The sequence below is a fragment of the Salmo trutta genome, chromosome 28 (assembly GCF_901001165.1).
Source record: "Salmo trutta chromosome 28, fSalTru1.1, whole genome shotgun sequence".
Classification (NCBI taxonomy): domain Eukaryota; kingdom Metazoa; phylum Chordata; class Actinopteri; order Salmoniformes; family Salmonidae; genus Salmo; species Salmo trutta.
Window position 1 is genome coordinate 11,932,259 of NC_042984.1, and position 17,240 is coordinate 11,949,498.

At 44.3% G+C, this 17,240-nt stretch overlaps 1 protein-coding gene across 1 annotated transcript in view; it reads left to right on the forward strand.

Moving 5' to 3' along the window:
• The first annotated feature begins 1,417 nt into the window (after window positions 1-1,417).
• Window positions 1,418-17,240, forward strand: part of LOC115165485 (complement C1q-like protein 4) — a 34,765-nt gene continuing 18,942 nt past the window's right edge. Inside the window, exon 1 of the mRNA XM_029718642.1 lies at window positions 1,418-1,966. Within this exon, the coding sequence (XP_029574502.1) occupies window positions 1,418-1,966 (549 nt within the window). The remainder of the gene's footprint in view (window positions 1,967-17,240) is intronic.

A 17,240-nucleotide genomic window follows, 5' to 3' on the forward strand; every position in this document is an offset into this window, starting at 1 on the left:
AGACCAATCCCTGCTTCACACTTAAAACAGTTTTTAGTTTTTAATTATATTCATGGGACAGGATAATAAAAAAGCCCAATCAAGATATACAGTATATGAATGTATTTGTTTAATTCTTCATCTTTCCACAGACTTTGTGAGTCCACGAAGAGAGGAATACACCTTAGATCACAAAATAAAGATTTTACTGGTTTCTCGCCCCTGCACCCTCCATCTAGATCTGGATGCTCTATAATACTACTACCACCCTATAAACACACAGGACTAAAATGATTCTGACAGGAAGGCAACTCTGAACATATCGACTTTCTTTTCCCTTCTCTTCCTTCTGTTATTTGTTCTCTCAGTCATGCCGTATTCAGCAGAGAGACACCTCTGTTAGCTGAGTTTCTGTCATTCATAAGGGGAGCTGTTAGAAAAGCACAAGTGGTTTGTTGAAGAGACTGACATTTTTTTCTGTCGTCTGCTTTACATAATTAGCTGAATTGGCAGTTGAAGTCGAATCAGTGATCTCTTGGTAAATTCTGATAACATAAGTTCACTATTGTACGTTCTCTTGGCCTGGGTTTGGTTGATGTTTGATGCGCAGAAAATAGGAGGAATTTGATCAAAGCGAAGACAAGAAAAACTCGAAGACAAGAGCGGGACAAAAGGTGAAAGAGGCTAAATGAAATGAACTATGTCAACTACAACGTAGAGTTGTCTGAACACTGACTGCAGGTTTTAAACTACAACAGAGTTGTCTGAACACTGACTGCAGGTTTTAAACTACAACAGAGTTGTCTGAACACTGACTGCAGGTTTTAAACTACAACATAGTGTTGTCTGAACACTGACTGCAGGTTTTAAACTACAACAGAGTTGTCTGAACACTGACTGCAGGTTTTAAACTACAACATAGTGTTGTCTGAACACTGACTGCAGGTTTTAAACTACAACAGTGTTGTCTGAACACTGACCGCAGGTTTTAAACTACAACATAGTGTTGTCTGAACACTGACCGCAGGTTTTAAACTACAACATAGAGTTGTCTGAACACTGACTGCAGGTTTTAAAGAGTGAAATCCTACTCCCTCCCCATCCCTTTCCCTTCATCAACCCCCTCTCTCCTGTTGTTCCTCTCTTCCCTTCTCTCCGTCTGCCATCTTCCTTTTCTCTCCCACATTCTACTCATGTTGTCTCAACGGACTCTTCTCTCTTGGCTGCTGACACCTGTTGGCCTAGTCTGAGAGCACCACAAGCATACAGCAACCAAACCTCTCCATACCTTCCTTCCAGTCTTTCATATTCTGTCTATCTATAGTGCACCCTGGCACCGGGCACTATTCCGTCTAAGGGGGAGGAGGACTTTCTGACCCTGGCCGCTTCCCGGTTCACCCGTCGGAAGCGTGCCATCGGAGCCGCCATGGGCGTGGCCATGGTTCTACTCCTCCTGATAGCCATCCCCCTATTGGTTCACACCATGAAAGGGGGAGGAGCTAGCCAAGGAAGTGGCGGCGGGGGGACCCATTATGAGATGCTGGGGAGCTGCAGAATGGTCTGTGACACATATAGTACTGCCCAACCAGGCCAGGAGCTGACAGCCATGTCCCCTCAACCGGACTACCCTGGGCGGAAGAAAACAGGGTACCGCGGGGTCCCTGGGATCCCTGGTCCTCCAGGCGCCCGAGGACCCCCTGGGGATTCAGGCAAGCCAGGGCCACAGGGGCCTCCCGGCCCTGGACCTAATGGTTACTTCCCCTCCTACAGCCCCAAGATCGCCTTTTATGCAGGGCTAAGGAAACAGCACGAGGGCAGCGAGGTGTTGAAGTTTGATGATGTGGTAACCAATGTAGGGAACTACTATGAGCCTAGTACTGGGAAGTTCACCTGTCCTCTACCTGGTATCTTCTTCTTCACCTACCATGTTCTGATGAGGGGCGGAGATGGGACCAGCATGTGGGCTGACCTCAAGAAGAACGGACAGGTAGGAGAGAGAGAGAGAGAGTGTGTGTGTGTCTGTGTCTGTGTCTGTGTGCATACGTTTGTTCAAACAATATCTTCATTGACCATCACCTCTGAGCAGTGGTGTAGTGGAGGGTACACACAGCCAGAGTTGGGTAAGTTACTTTCTAAATGCAATCTGTTACAGTTACTAGTTACCTGTCCAAAATTGTAATCAGTAACATAATGTTTGGATTACCCAAACTCAGTAACGTAATCTGATTACTTTCCCCCTTAAGAGGCATCAGAAGAAGACAAAAGAGATCCATGAAATGCATTTGGTGTGTCATCATAGTGGTCTCTGTCTTGTGACTCGCTCAGGTGGAACAAACTTAAACTTTTTTCATTGACAAAGCAGAAAGGTGCCATAATATATATTTTTTTCAAAATGTTTAAGTAGTAAGTAATCATCTAGTTTTTCAGAAGAATTTGTAATCTGATTACAAGATTTTGCTGGTAACGTAACTGATTACAGTTAACGTAATTTTTTTTATCAGATTACATTTAACTGATTACATGTAATCAATTACTCCCCAACCCTGTACGCAGGTATACGCCATGTACCCGCTTATTTTTCAGTGGGCATTGCATATACTCACCACAATGCATATCAAAGTTATGTAGTGGAGGTATACGCCATATTAACTAATGAGGCTAATCAACTATTATTTCTTCACATTTTCCGTGCAGCAATGTGCACACAAATGTTCCAAAATGCAATTTGTGCGAAAACAGTGTTCTACTGCACTTGCAAGCGGTTTCATGGACAGAGATGGAAATATCCGTTAGAAATGTTGGTGATTCTGCTGGTGATTCTCTGATCCACCTCTACGCAGACGACACCATTCTGTATACTTCTGGCCCTTCTTTGGACACTGTGTTAACTAACCTCCAGACGAGCTTCAATGCCATACAACTCTCCTTCCGTGGCCTCCAACTGCTCTTAAATGCAAGTAAAACTAAATGCATGCTCTTCAACTGATCGCTGCCTTCACCGGCCCGCCAGCATCACTACTCTGGACGGTTCTGACTTAGAATATGTGGACAACTACAAATACCTAGGTGTCTGGCTAGACTGTAAACTCTCCTTTCAGACTCACATTAAGCATCTCCAATCGAAAATTAAAACTAGAATCGGCTTCCTATTTTGCAACAAAGCATCCTTCACTCATGCTGCCAAACATACCCTCGTAAAACTGACTGTCCTACCAATCCTTGACTTCGGCGATGTCATTTACAAAATTGCCTCCAACACTCTACTCAGCAAATTGGATGCAGTCTATCACAGTGCCATGCGTTTTGTCACCAAAGCCCCATATACTACCCACCACTGCGACCTGTATGCCCTTGTTGGCTGGCCCTTGCTTCATATTCATCGCCAAACCCACTGGCTCCAGGTCATCTATAAGTCTTTGCTAGGTAAAGCCCCGCCTTATCTCAGCAAACTGGTCACCATAGCAGCACCCACCTGTAGCACACGCTCCAGCAGGTATATTTCACTGGTCACCCCCAAAGCCAATTCCTCCTTTGGCCGCCTTTCCTTCCAGTTTTCTTCTGCCAATGACTGGAACAAACTGCAAAAATCACTGAAGCTGGAGACTCATATCTCCCTCACTAACTTTAAGCACTAGCTGTCAGAGCAGCTCACAGATCACTGCACCTGTACATAGCCCATCTGTAAATAGCCCATCCAACTACCTCATCCCCATATCAAATCAAATCAAATCAAATTTATTTATATAGCCCTTCGTACATCAGCTGAAATCTCAAAGTGCTGTACAGAAACCCAGCCTAAAACCCCAAACAGCAAGCAATGCATGTGAAAGAAGCACGGTGGCTGGGAAAAACTCCCTAGGAAAAACTCCTGAGAAAGGCCAAAAACCTAGGAAGAAACCTAGAGAGGAACCAGGCTATGAGGGGTGGCCAGTCCTCTTCTGGCTGTGCCGGGTGGATATTATAACAGAACATGGTCAAGATGTTAAAATGTTCGTAAATGACCAGCATGGTCAAATAATAATAATCATAGTAGTTGTCGAGGGTGCAACAAGCACGTCCGGTGAACAGGTCAGGGTTCCGTAGCCGCAGGCAGAACAGTTGAAACTGGAGCAGCAGCATGGCCAGGTGGACTGGGGACAGCAAGGAGTCATCATGCCAGGTAGTCCTGAGGCATGGTCCTAGGGCTCAGGTCCTCCGAGAGAAAGAAAGAAAGAGAGAAAGAGAGAATTAGAGAGAGCATATTTACATTCACACAGGACACCGGATAAGACAAGAGAATACTCCAGATGTAACAGACTGACCCTAGCCCCCCGACACATAAACTACTGCAGCATAAATACTGGAGGCTGAGACAGGAGGGATCAGAAGACACTGTGGCCCCATCCGATGATACCCCCGGACAGGGCCAAACAGGCAGGATATAACCCCACCCACTATGCCAAAGCACAGCCCCCACACCACTAGAGGGATATCTACAACCACCAACTTACCGTCCGAAGACAAGGCCGAGTATAGCCCACAAAGAACTCCGCCACGGCACAACCTAAGGGGGGGCGCCAACCCAGACAGGAAGACCACGTCAGTGGCTCAACCTACTCAAGTGACGCACCCCTCCCATGGACGGCATGGAAGAACACCAGTAAGTCAGTGACTCAGCCCCTGTAAAAGGGTTAGAGGCAGAGAATCCCAGTGGGAAGAGGGGAACCGACAAGGCAGAGACAGCAAGGGTGGTTCGTTGCTCCAGCCTTTCCGTTCACCTTCACACTCCTGGGCCAGACTATACTTAATCATAGGACCTACTGAAGAGATAAGTCTTCAGTAAAGACTTAAAGGTTGAGACTGAGTCTGCGTCTCTCACATGGGTAGGCAGACCATTCCATAAAAATGGAGCTCTATAGGAGAAAGCCCTACCTCCAGCCGTTTGCTTAGAAATTCTAGGGACAATTAGGAGGCCTGCGTCTTGTGACCGTAGCGTACGTGTAGGTATGTACGGCAGGACCAAATCGGAAAGATAGGTAGGAGCAAGCCCATGTAATGCTTTGTAGGTTAGCAGTAAAACCTTGAAATCAGCCCTTGCCTTAACAGGAAGCCAGTGTAGGGAGGCTAGCACTGGAGTAATATGATCAAACTTTTTGGTTCTAGTCAGGATTCTAGCAGCCGTATTTAGCACTAACTGAAGTTTGTTTAGTGCTTTATCCGGGTAGCCGGAAAGTAGAGCATTGCAGTAGTCGAGCCTAGAAGTAACAAAAGCATGGATTAATTTTTCTGCGTCATTTTTGGACAGAAAGTTTCTGATTTTTGCAATGTTACGTAGGTGGAAAAAAGCTGTCCTTGAAGCAGTCTTGATATGTTCTTCAAAAGAGAGATCAGGGTCCAGAGTAACGCCGAGGTCCTTCACAGTTTTATTTGAGACGACTGTACAACCATCCAGATTAATTGTCAGATTCAACAGAAGATCTCTTTGTTTCTTGGGACCTAGGACAAGCATCTCTGTTTTGTCCGAGTTTAAAAGTAGAAAATTTGCAGCCATCCACTTCCTTATGTCTGAAACACAGGCTTCTAGCGAGGGCAATTTTGGGGCTTCACCATGTTTCATTGAAATGTACAGCTGTGTGTCGTCAGCATAGCAGTGAAATTTAACATTATGTTTTCGAATGACATCCCCAAGAATATATAGTGAAAACAATAGTGGTCCTAGAACGGAACCTTGAGGAACACCGAAATTTACAATTGATTTGTCAGAGGATGAACCATTCACAAAGACAAACTGAAATCTTTCCGACAGATAAGATCTAAACCAGGCCAGAACTTGTCCATGTAGACCAATTTGGGTTTCCAATCTCTCCAAAAGAATGTGGTGATCGATGGTATCAAAAGCGGCACTAAGATCTAGGAGCATGAGGACAGATGCAGAGCCTCGGTCTGACGTCATTAAAAGGTCATTTACCACCTTCACAAGTGCAGTCTCAGTGCTATGATGGGGTCTAAAACCAGACTGAAGCGTTTCGTATACATTGTTTGTCTTCAGGAAGGCAGTGAGTTGCTGCGCAACAACTTTTTCTAAAATTTTTGAGAGGAATGGAAGATTCGATATAGGCCGATAGTTTTTTATAATTTCTGGGTCAAGATTCGGCTTTTTCAAGAGAGGCTTTATTACTGCCACTTTTAGTGAGCTTGGTACATATCCGGTGGATAGAGAGCCGTTTATTATGTTCAACATAGGAGGGCCAAGCACAGGAAGCAGCTCTTTCAGTAGTTTAGTTGGAATAGGGTCCAGTATGCAGCTTGAGGGTTTGGAGGCCATGATTATTTTCATCATTATGTCAAGAGATATAGTACTAAAACACTTTAGTATCTCCCTTGATCCTAGGTCCTGGCAGAGTTGTGCAGACTCAGGACAATGGAGCCCTGGAGGAATACCCAGATTTAAAGAGGAGTCCGTAATTTGCTTTTCCTCAAAGAAGTTCATAAATTTATTACTGCTGAAGTGAAAGCCATCCTCCATTTGCGAATGCTGCTTTTTAGTTAGCTTTGCGACAGTGTCAAAAAGAAATTTCGGATTGTTCTTATTTTCCTCAATTAAGTTGGAAAAATAGGATGATCGTGCAGCAGTGAGGGCTCTTCGATACTGCACGGTACTGTCTTTCCAAGCTAGTCGGAAGACTTCCAGTTTAGTGTGGTGCCATTTCCGTTCCAATTTTCTGGAAGCTTGCTTCAGAGCTTGTGTATTTTCTGTATACCAGGGAGCTAGTTTCTTATGACAGATGTTTTTAATTTTTAGGGGTGCAACTGCATCTAGGGTATTGCGCAAGGTTAAATTGAGTTCCTCGGTTAGGTGGTTAACTGATTCTTGTCCTCTGACGTCCTTGGGTAGGCAGAGGGAGTCTGGAAGGGCATCAAGGAATCTTTGGGTTGTCTGAGAATTTATAGCACGACTTTTAATCTTCCTTGGTTGGGGTCTGAGCAGATTATTTGTTGCAATTGTAAACGCAATAAAATGGTGGTCCGATAATCCAGGATTATGAGGAAAAACATTAAGATCCACAACATTTATTCCATGGGACAAAACTAGGTCCAGAGTATAACTTTGGCAGTGAGTAGGTCCAGAGACATGTTGGACAAAACCCACTGAGTCGATGATGGCTCCGAAAGCCTTTTGGAGTGGGTCTGTGGACTTTTCCATGTGAATGTTAAAGTCACCAAAAATTAGAATATTATCTGCTATGACTACAAGATCCGATAGGAATTCAGGGAACTCAGTAAGGAACACTGCATATGGCCCAGGAGGCCTGTAAACAGTAGCTATAAAAAGTGATTGAGTAGGCTGCATAGATTTCATGACTAGAAGCTCAAAAGACGAAAACGTCATTGTTTTTTTTTTTGTAAATTGAAATTTGCTATCGTAAATGTTAGCAACACCTCCGCCTTTGCCGGATGCACGGGGGGTATGGTCACTAGTGTAACCAGGGGGTGAGGCCTCATTTAGCACAGTAAATTCATCAGGCTTAAGCCATGTTTCAGTCAGGCCAATCACATCAAGATTTTGATCAGTGATTAGTTCATTGACTTTAAAACCTCTTACATCTACACGTTCCGCTAGCGGAACGTCTGCTCCAATATCCAATGATGGGCGGGGCGCGAAATTCAAACTCCTCTAAATCCGAAAACTTACACTTTTCAAACATATGACTATGTTACAGCTATTTAAAGACAAGACTCTCCTTTATCTAACCAAACTGTCCGATTTCAAAAAGGCTTTACAGCGAAAGCAAAACATTAGATTATGTCAGCAGAGTACCCAGCCAGGAATAATCACACAGCCATTTTTCAAGCTAGCATATCATGTCACATAAACCCAAACCATATCTAAATGCAGCACTAACCTTTGATGATCTTCATCAGATGACACACCTAGGACATTGTGTTATACAATACATGCATGTCTGTTCAATCAAGTTCATATTTATATCAAAAACCAGCTTTTTACATTAGCATGTGACGTTCAGAACTAGCATTCCCACCGAACACTTCCGGTGATTTTACTAAATTACTCACGATAAACGTTCACAAAAAGCATAACAATTATTTTAAGAATTATAGATACAGAACTCCTCTATGCACTCGATATGTCCGATTTTAAAATAGCTTTTCGGATGAAGCACATTTTGCAATAATGTAAGTACATAGCCCGGCGTTACAGGGCTAGCTATTTAGACACCCTGCAAGTTTAGCCTTCACCAAAATCACATTTCCTATAAGAAAAATGTTCTTACCTTGCTTGTTCTTCATCAGAATACACTGCCAGGACTTCTACTTCAATAACAAATGTAGGTTTGGTCCCAAATAATCCATCGTTATATCCAAACAGCGACGTTTTGTTCGTGCGTTCTAGACACTATCCCAACGCTAAATCTCGGCCACGAGCATGACGCAAAATATGACAAAAAATTTCTAAATATTCCATTACCGTACTTCGAAGCATGTCAACCGCTGTTTAAAACCAATATTTATGCAATTTATCTCGTAGAGAAGCGATAATATTCCGACCGGGAATCTGCCTGTCTGTAAACTGAGGAAAAAACCAAAAGCCGGGGGCGGGGCGTGTCACGCGCCTAAGGCTTAGTCCATTGACTGACCACTCAGCTTTTGCTCTCGTGTGCTTCAGCCAGGGCTTTGAATTACATCATTCCTGTTTTTCCCGGGCTGTGAGACTCCATTGTTGACGTGAGAAGTGTCACGTAAGAGCAGAGATCCTTTGTAAACGATAGAGATAATCAAGAAGGGCAAGAAATGTTCAGACAGGGTACTTCCTGAACAGAAGCATCTCAGGTTTTTGCCTGCCATAGGAGTTCTGTTATACTCACAGACACCATTCAAACAGTTTCAGAAACTTTGGAGTGTTTTCTCTCCAAAGCTAATAATTATATGCATATTCCAGTTTCTGGGCAGGACTAATAATCAGATTAAATCGGGTACGTTTTTTATCCAGCCGTGAAATTACTGCCCCCTAGATGTAAGAGGATAACTGCCTTGGAAGTGAGGGATCTAACATTAAGTAACCCAATTTTGAGATGTGAAGTATCACAATCTCTTTCAATAATGGCAGGAATGGAGGAGGTCTTTATACTAGTAAGATTACTGAAGCGAACACCGCCATTTTTAATTTTGCCCAACCTAGATCGAGGCACAGACACGGTCTCAATGGGGAAAGCTGAGCTGACTACGCTAACTGTGCTAGTGGCAGACTCCACTAAGCTGGCAGGCTGGCTAACAGCCTGTTGCCTGGCCTGCACCCTATTTCATTGTGGAGCTAGAGGAGTTAGAGCCCTGTCTATGTTCGTAGATAAGATGAGAGCACCCCTCCAGCTAGGATGGAGTCCGTCACTCCTCAGCAGGCCAGGCTTGGTCCTGTTTGTGGGTGAATCCCAGAAAGAGGGCCAGTTATCTACAAATTCTATCTTTTGGGAGGGGCAGAAAACAGTTTTCATCCAGCGATTGAGTTGTGAGACTCTGCTGTAGAGCTCATCACTCCCCCTAACTGGGAGGGGGCCAGAGACAATTAATCGATGCCGACACATCTTTCTAGCTGATTTACATGCTGAAGCTATGTTGCGCTTGGTGACCTCTGACTGTTTCATCCTAACATCGTTGGTGCCGACGTGGATAACAATATCTCTATACTCTCTACACTCGCCAGTTTTAGCTTTAGCCAGCACCGTCTTTAGATTAGCCTTAACGTCGGTAGCCCTGCCCCCTGGTAAACAGTGTATGATCGCTGGATGATTAGTTTTAAGTCTAATACTGCGGGTAATGGAGTCGCCAATGACTAGGGTTTTCAATTTGTCAGAGCTAATGGTGGGAGCCGTCGGCGTCTCAGACCCCACAACGGGAGGAGCAGAGACCAGAGAAGTCTCGGCCTCTGACTCCGACTCGCTTAACGGGGAGAACCGGTTGAAAGTTTCTGTCGGCTGAATAAGCGACACCGGTTGAGCTGTTACTGTTATTTATTTATTTATTGCTCCTTTGCACCCCAATATCTCTACTTGCACGTTCATCTTCTGCACATCTATCACTCCAGTGTTTTAATTGCTAAATTGTAATTATTTCGCCACTATGGCCTATTCATTGCCTTACCTCCCTTATCCTACCTCATTTGCACACACTGTATATAGACCTTTTCTATTGTATTATTGACTGTGTTTGTTATTCCATGTATAACTCTGTGTTGTTGTTTTGTGTTTCACTGCTTTGCTTTATCTTGGCCAAGTCGCAGTTGTAAATGAGAACTTGTTCTCAACTAGCTTACCTGGATAAATAAAGGTTTAACCATATTGTGTTGGACTTCGAAAATTCAGTTTTGTTGTTTTTCTACAAAAAAAAGTGTAACTAATTTATCTGTTTCAATAGTAGACCTACTGTTAGCCCACTTGCACAGTACAGCTTGGGTTGGCTTGACTGTGAAAGACCAATACAGGGTTTATCATTCTAGTTCAACAGTGTATGTCACTGTTTCTCATAGAATGTTTTACACAGGGAGCCTTTCCTTCGGGCCATTTGGGAAAATGTAAAAAACATTGTGAGTATACCCACTTCTCCAGGCACCACTACACCACTGCCTCTGATTCTCACTTTCACCTTCGCTATACAACATTTGTCACTTTTAATTCACATCACATTCCTCTGCATCTGTGGGCCGTAGCAACACGGTAGCAAAATATAGATCTAAGAAAATATTATCCATCATTAAAGAGAAGTGATGCTTCACACTTTAAAACCACAGCTACTAATATTTGCATTTCCACCAGTCATAGCCAAATGACGAGTGGCAGTATGTTGCCGTCGGTTGTCGCCAAAGGAAAGTCTAATTAGTAGATATTATACATCAGGGTTGTATCCCAGATGGCACCCTATTCCCTACATAGTGCACTACTTTTGACCAGAGCTCTATGAGCCCTAAAGTAGTTCACTATAAAGGGAATAGGGTGCCATTTGGGACACAGCTTGTCACCTCAGATAGATACTGTAGATAAATAATGAAAGAGAAACTGACAGGCCACTCATCCATCGGTCCCTCGTTCTCTCTTTCCCCTGGTACTAATTAAGGACAGAGGGGCTGATTGGGGGAAGAGGAAAAGAAGGCTTAGTATAAATCACTTTAATTTGAGGACTCTAACACAACTATATTTTCATCTGAATTCATCAGTCACCACACTGACACGTTACTATTCAGTCCTCTGTGTGTCTTTTTCGGGCGCTGGGTTAAAACGGATGTCAAACTTCAGTTGGACCTTGTGTACAATTGATTAATAAGGTGATCTAAATCTTATTAATCTTTAAATGTGTCCAAAGCCTGTATTTGTGTTTAGCAAACTCAGAAAGAGCTAACACACGATATTTAAGATATCTACCTGGCTTCTGCTTTGAATCATCCTATATTGTCATCTCATCATTCCATTAAATCATTCATAACTCTTAGATTAGATCCCCTGAAATAACTCTCCCCCATATCCCCACTTCCCCCTCTACCTCCCTCTCATTCCTCTACCACCCTCTAATCCCAAATGCCCCACTTTACCCCCCTTCTCCTCCACTCATACTCCCCTCTATCTCCTCTCCTTCTTGTCCATTGATTGTCCATTAATTAGAGTTTCACTCAATTAAATTATTTAACCTCACAGAGAGACCCAGGTCAATCTCACACATCAGGTGGTCCCATTTAATTTAACAGTTTCTATAAAGACAGATCTTATATTCTGAAATTGGCTGAAAGGGACTCTTCACCACTTTTTGCCCTCATATTCAAAATCTGTCTCCAGCACCATATCATTGTCTATGTTCCACGCAAAATACATTAAGAAAAGGCAAACCCACACACTCAAGTAGCGCCGATGCTATAATGTATTCACTAACGTTACGACAGCAAGCGTTCCACTCAAAATTCCACCTGAGATAATTTTTCCAGTTGACTGCAGCCTAGTCGATTCTCCAAGACAGTTGTTTTAGATTTGTATTTCGCTTACTTAACTATCAGAATCTAGTGGTGTCTGTATAGAAGTGTGGTGTCTGTTAATGTCAGATGCTCGATTAGGTTTGAGCCGGATGGTCGCGTATGCTTCTTTCCATATCTTTTAAAATGTAGGTAAAAGATTAAAAGGAATGGAAGTAATATTCAGAACATTTAGTTATTGCTTGCTTTTCTAATGTCTACTGACTTTGCCAGCAGGCATGCCAGCTATATATTGACACAAGACGAGACCCAGATGCAGATGGTTGGAGTCTTACAATGTTTATTATTCCAAAAGGAGTAGGCAAGAGAATGGTTGTGGACAGGCAAAAGGTCAAAACCAGATCAGAGTCCAGGAGGTACAGAGTGGCAGACAGGCTCGTGGTCAAGGCAGCCAGAATGGTCAGGCAGGCGGGTACAGAGTCCAGAAACAGGCACGGGTCAAAACCGGAAGGACTAGAAAAAGGAGAATAGCAAAAAGCAGGAGAACGGGAAAAACGTTGGTTGACTTGGAAAAACATACAAGATGAACTGGCACAGAGAGACAGGAAACACAGAGATAAATACACTGGGGAAAATCAGTGACACCTGGAGGGGGTGGAGACAATCACAAGGACAGGTGAAACAGATAAGGGCGTGACAAGCTAAGATAGTTGGAGAAGCTAGCTACTCTGACTAAATTGATAGCCTGAAATGGCTTCTTGGTACAGTGGCTAGTTATGAGGTTCGGAGATTGGGAACCTATCTGGATTAGCTATAGCCAACTTCCTAAAATATCTAGGTGGCTAGTAGTATCACAGAGAAACAACAACAACAATAAAAATGTAATAAACAAAATTTAAACAACAAGACAAATCTGAATGGTCTGGTGCCCCTGTGCTTCCTATGGCCATGACACCTCTGCTTCTCAAATCAAATCAAATGTATTTATAAAGCCCTTCTTACATCAGCTGATATCTCAAAGTGCTGTACAGAAACCCAGCCTAAAACCCCAAACAGCAAGCAATGCAGGTGTAGAAGCACGGTGGCTAGGAAAAACTCCCTAGAAAGGCCAAAACCTAGGAAGAAACCTAGAGAGGAACCAGGCTATGAGGGGTGGCCAGTTCTCTTCTGGCTGTGCCGGGTGGAGATTATAACAGAACATGGCCAAGATGTTCAAATGTTCATAAATGATCAGCATGGTCAAATAATAGTAATAATCACAGTAGTTGTCGAGGGTGCAACAAGTCAGCACCTCAGGAGTAAATGTCAGTTGGCTTTTCATAGCCGATCATTGAGAGTATCTCTACCGCTCCTGCTGTCTCTAGAGAGTTCAAAACAGCAGGTCTGGGACAGGTAGCACGTCCAGTGAACAGGTCAGGGTTCCATAGCCGCAGGCAGAACAGTTGAAACTGGAGCAGCAGCACGGCCAGGTGGACTGGGGACAGCAAGGAGTCATCATGCCAGGTAGTCCTGAGGCATGGTCCTAGGGCTCAGGTCCCCCGAGAGAGAGAAAGAGAGAATTAGAGAAAGCATACTTAAATTCACACAGGACACTGGAGAAATACTCCAGATATAACAGACTGACCCTAGCCCCCCTACATATAAACTACTGCAACATAAATACTGGAGGCTGAGACAGGAAGGGTCAGGAGACACTGTGGCCCCATCCGATGACACCCCCGGACAGGGCCAAACAGGCAGGATATAACCCCACCCACTTTGCCAAAGCACAGCCCCCACACCACTAGAGGGATATCTTCAACCACCAACTTACCATCCTGAGACAAGGCCGAGTCTAGCCCACAAAGAGGACGAGTCCGCCACGGCACAACCCAAGGGGGACCGCCAACCCTAACAGGAAGACCACGTCAGTGACTCAACCCACTCAAGAGACGCACCCCTCCTAGGGACGGCATGGAAGAGCACCAGTAAGCCAGTGACTCGGCCCCTGTAATAGGGTTACAGGCAGAGAATCCCAGTGGAGAGAGGGGAACCGGCTAGGCAGAGACAGCAAGGGTGGTTCGTTGCTCCAGTGCCTTTCCGTTCACCTTCACACTCCTGGGCCAGACTATACTCAATCATAGGACCTACTGAAGAGATGAGTCTTCAATAAAGACTTAAAGGTTGAGACCGAGTCTGCGTTTCTCACATGGGTAGGCAGGCCATTTCATAAAAATGGAGCTCTATAGGAGAAAGCCCTGCCTCCAGCTGTTTGCTTAGAAATTCTAGGGACAATTAGGAGGCCTGCGTCTTGTGACCATAGCGTACGTGTAGGTATGTACGGCAGGACCAAATCGGAAAGATAGGTAGAAGCAAGCCCATGTAATGCTATGTAGGTTAGCAGTAAAACCTTGAAATCAGCGCTTGCCTTAACAGGAAGCCGGGGAAGGGAGGCTAGCACTGGAGTAATATGATCACATTTTTTGGTTCTAGTCAGGATTCTAGCAGCCGTATTTAGCACTAACTGAAGTTTATTTAGTGCTTTATCCGGGTAGCCAGAAAGTAGAGCATTGCAGTAGTCTAACCTAGAAGTAACATAAGCATGGATACATTTTTCTGCATACATTTTGGACAGAACATTTCTGATCTTTGCAATGTTACGCAGATGGAAAAAAGCTGTCCTTGAAACAATCTTGATATGTTCGTCAAAAGAGAGATCAGGGTCCAGAGTAACGCCGAGGTCCTTCACAGTTTTATTTGAGATGACTGTACAACCATCAAGATTAATTGTCAGATTCAACAGAAGATCTCTTTGTTTCTTGGGACCTTGAACAAGCATCTCTGTTTTGTCCGAGTTTAAAAGTAGAAAGTTTGCAGCCATCCACTTCCTTATGTCTGGAACACAGGCTTCCAGCGAGGGCAATTTTGGGGCTTCACCATGTTTCATTGAAATGTACAGCTGTGTGTCATCTGTATAGCAGTGAAAGTTAACGTTATGTTTTCGAATGACATCCCCAAGAGGTAAAATATATAGTGAAAACAATAGTGGTCCTAAAACGGAACCTTGAGGAACACCGAAATGTACAGTTGATTTGTCAGAGGACAAACTATTCACAGAGAAAAACTGATATCTTTCCGACAGATAAGATCTAAACCAGGCCAGAGCTTGTCTGTGTAGACCAATTTGGGTTTCCAATCTCTCCAAAAGAATGTGGTGATCGATGGTATCAAAAGCAGCACTAAGGTCTAGGAGCAGAGGACAGATGCATAGCCTCGGTCTGACGCCATTAAAAGGTCATTTACCACCTTCACAAGTGCAGTCTCAGTTCTATGATGGGGTCTAAAACCAGACTGAAGCATTTCGTATACATTGTTTGTCTTCAGGAAGGCAGTGAGTTGCTGCGCAACGGCTTTTTCAAAAACGTTTGAGAGGAATGGGAGATTCGATATAGGCCGATAGTTTTTATATTTTCTGGGTCAAGGTTTGGCTTTTTCAAGAGAGGCTTTATTACTGCCACTTTTAGTGAGATTGGTACACATCCGGTAGATAAAGAACTGTTTATTACTGTATGTTCAACATAGGAGGGCCAAGCACAGAAAGCAGCTCTTTCAGTAGTTTAGTTGGGATAGGGTCCAGTATGCAGCTTGAAGGTTTAGAGGCCATGATTATTTTCATCATTGTGTCAAAAGATATAGTACTAAAACACTTGAGTGTCTCCCTTGATCCTAGGTCCTGGCAGAGTTGTGCAGACTCAGGACAACTGAGCTTTGTAGGAATATGCAGATTTAAAGAGGAGTTTATAATTTGCTTTCTAATTATCATGATCTTTTCCTCAAAGAAGTTCATGAATTTATTACTGCTGAAGTGAAAGCCATCCACTCTTGGGGAATGCTGCTTTTTAGTTAGCTTTGCGACAGTATCAAAAATACATTTCGGATTGTTATTATTTTCCTCAATTAGGTTGGAAAAATAGGATGATCGAGCAGCAGTGAGGGCTCTTTGATACTGCATGGTACTGTCTTTCCAAGCTAGTCGGAAGACTTTCAGTTTGGTATGGTGCTTCTCCGTGTGAACACCCAAACCATTCTTCTCCGTGTGAACACCCAAACCATGCTTCGTCGTGTGAACAATGCTTCTCCATGTGAACACCCAAACCATGCTTCTCCGTGTGAACACCCAAACCATGCTTCTCCGTGTGAACACCCAAACCATGCTTCTCCCTGTGAACACCCAAACCATGCTTCTCCCTGCGAACACCCAAACCATGCTTCTCCCTGTGAACACCCAAACCATGCTTCTCCATGTGAACACCCAAACCATGCTTCTCTGTGTGAACACCCAAACCATGCTTCTCTGTGTGAACACCCAAACCATGCTTCTCCATGTGAACACCCAAACCATTCTTCTCCATGTGAACACCCACACCAGCACCATGCCTCTCCGTGTGAACACCCAAACCATTCTTCTCCGTGTGAACACCCAAACCATGCTTCGTCGTGTGAACAATGCTTCTCCATGTGAACACCCAAACCATGCTTCTCCGTGTGAACACCCAAACCATGCTTTTCCGTGTGAACACCCAAACCATGCTTCTCCCTGTGAACACCCAAACCATGCTTCTCCCTGCGAACACCCAAACCATGCTTCTCCATGTGAACACCCAAACCATGCTTCTCCATGTGAACACCCAAACCATGCTTCTCTGTGTGAACACCCAAACCATGCTTCTCCCTGTGAACACCCAAACCATTCTTCTCCATGTGAACACCCACACCAGCACCATGCCTCTCCGTGTGAACACCCAAACCATGCTTCTCCGTGTGAACACCCAAACCATGCTTCTCCCTGCGAACACCCAAACCATGCTTCTCCCTGCGAACACCCAAACCATGCTTCTCCATGTGAACACCCAAACCATGCTTCTCCGTGTGAACACCCAAACCATGCTTCTCTGTGTGAACACCCAAACCATGCTTCTCTGTGTGAACACCCAAACCATGCTTCTCCATGTGAACACCCAAACCATGCTTCTCCCTGCGAACACCCAAACCATGCTTCTCCCTGCGAACACCCAAACCATGCTTCTCCCTGCGAACACCCAAACCATGCTTCTCCCTGTGAACACCCAAACCATGCTTCTCCATGTGAACACCCAAACCATGATTCTCCATGTGAACACCCAAACCATGCTTCTCTGTGTGAACACCCAAACCATGCTTCTCCCTGTGAACACCCAAACCCTTCTTCTCCATGTGAACACCCACACCAGCACCATGCCTCTCCGTGTGAACACCCAAACCATTCTTCTCCGTGTGAACACCCAAACCATGCTTC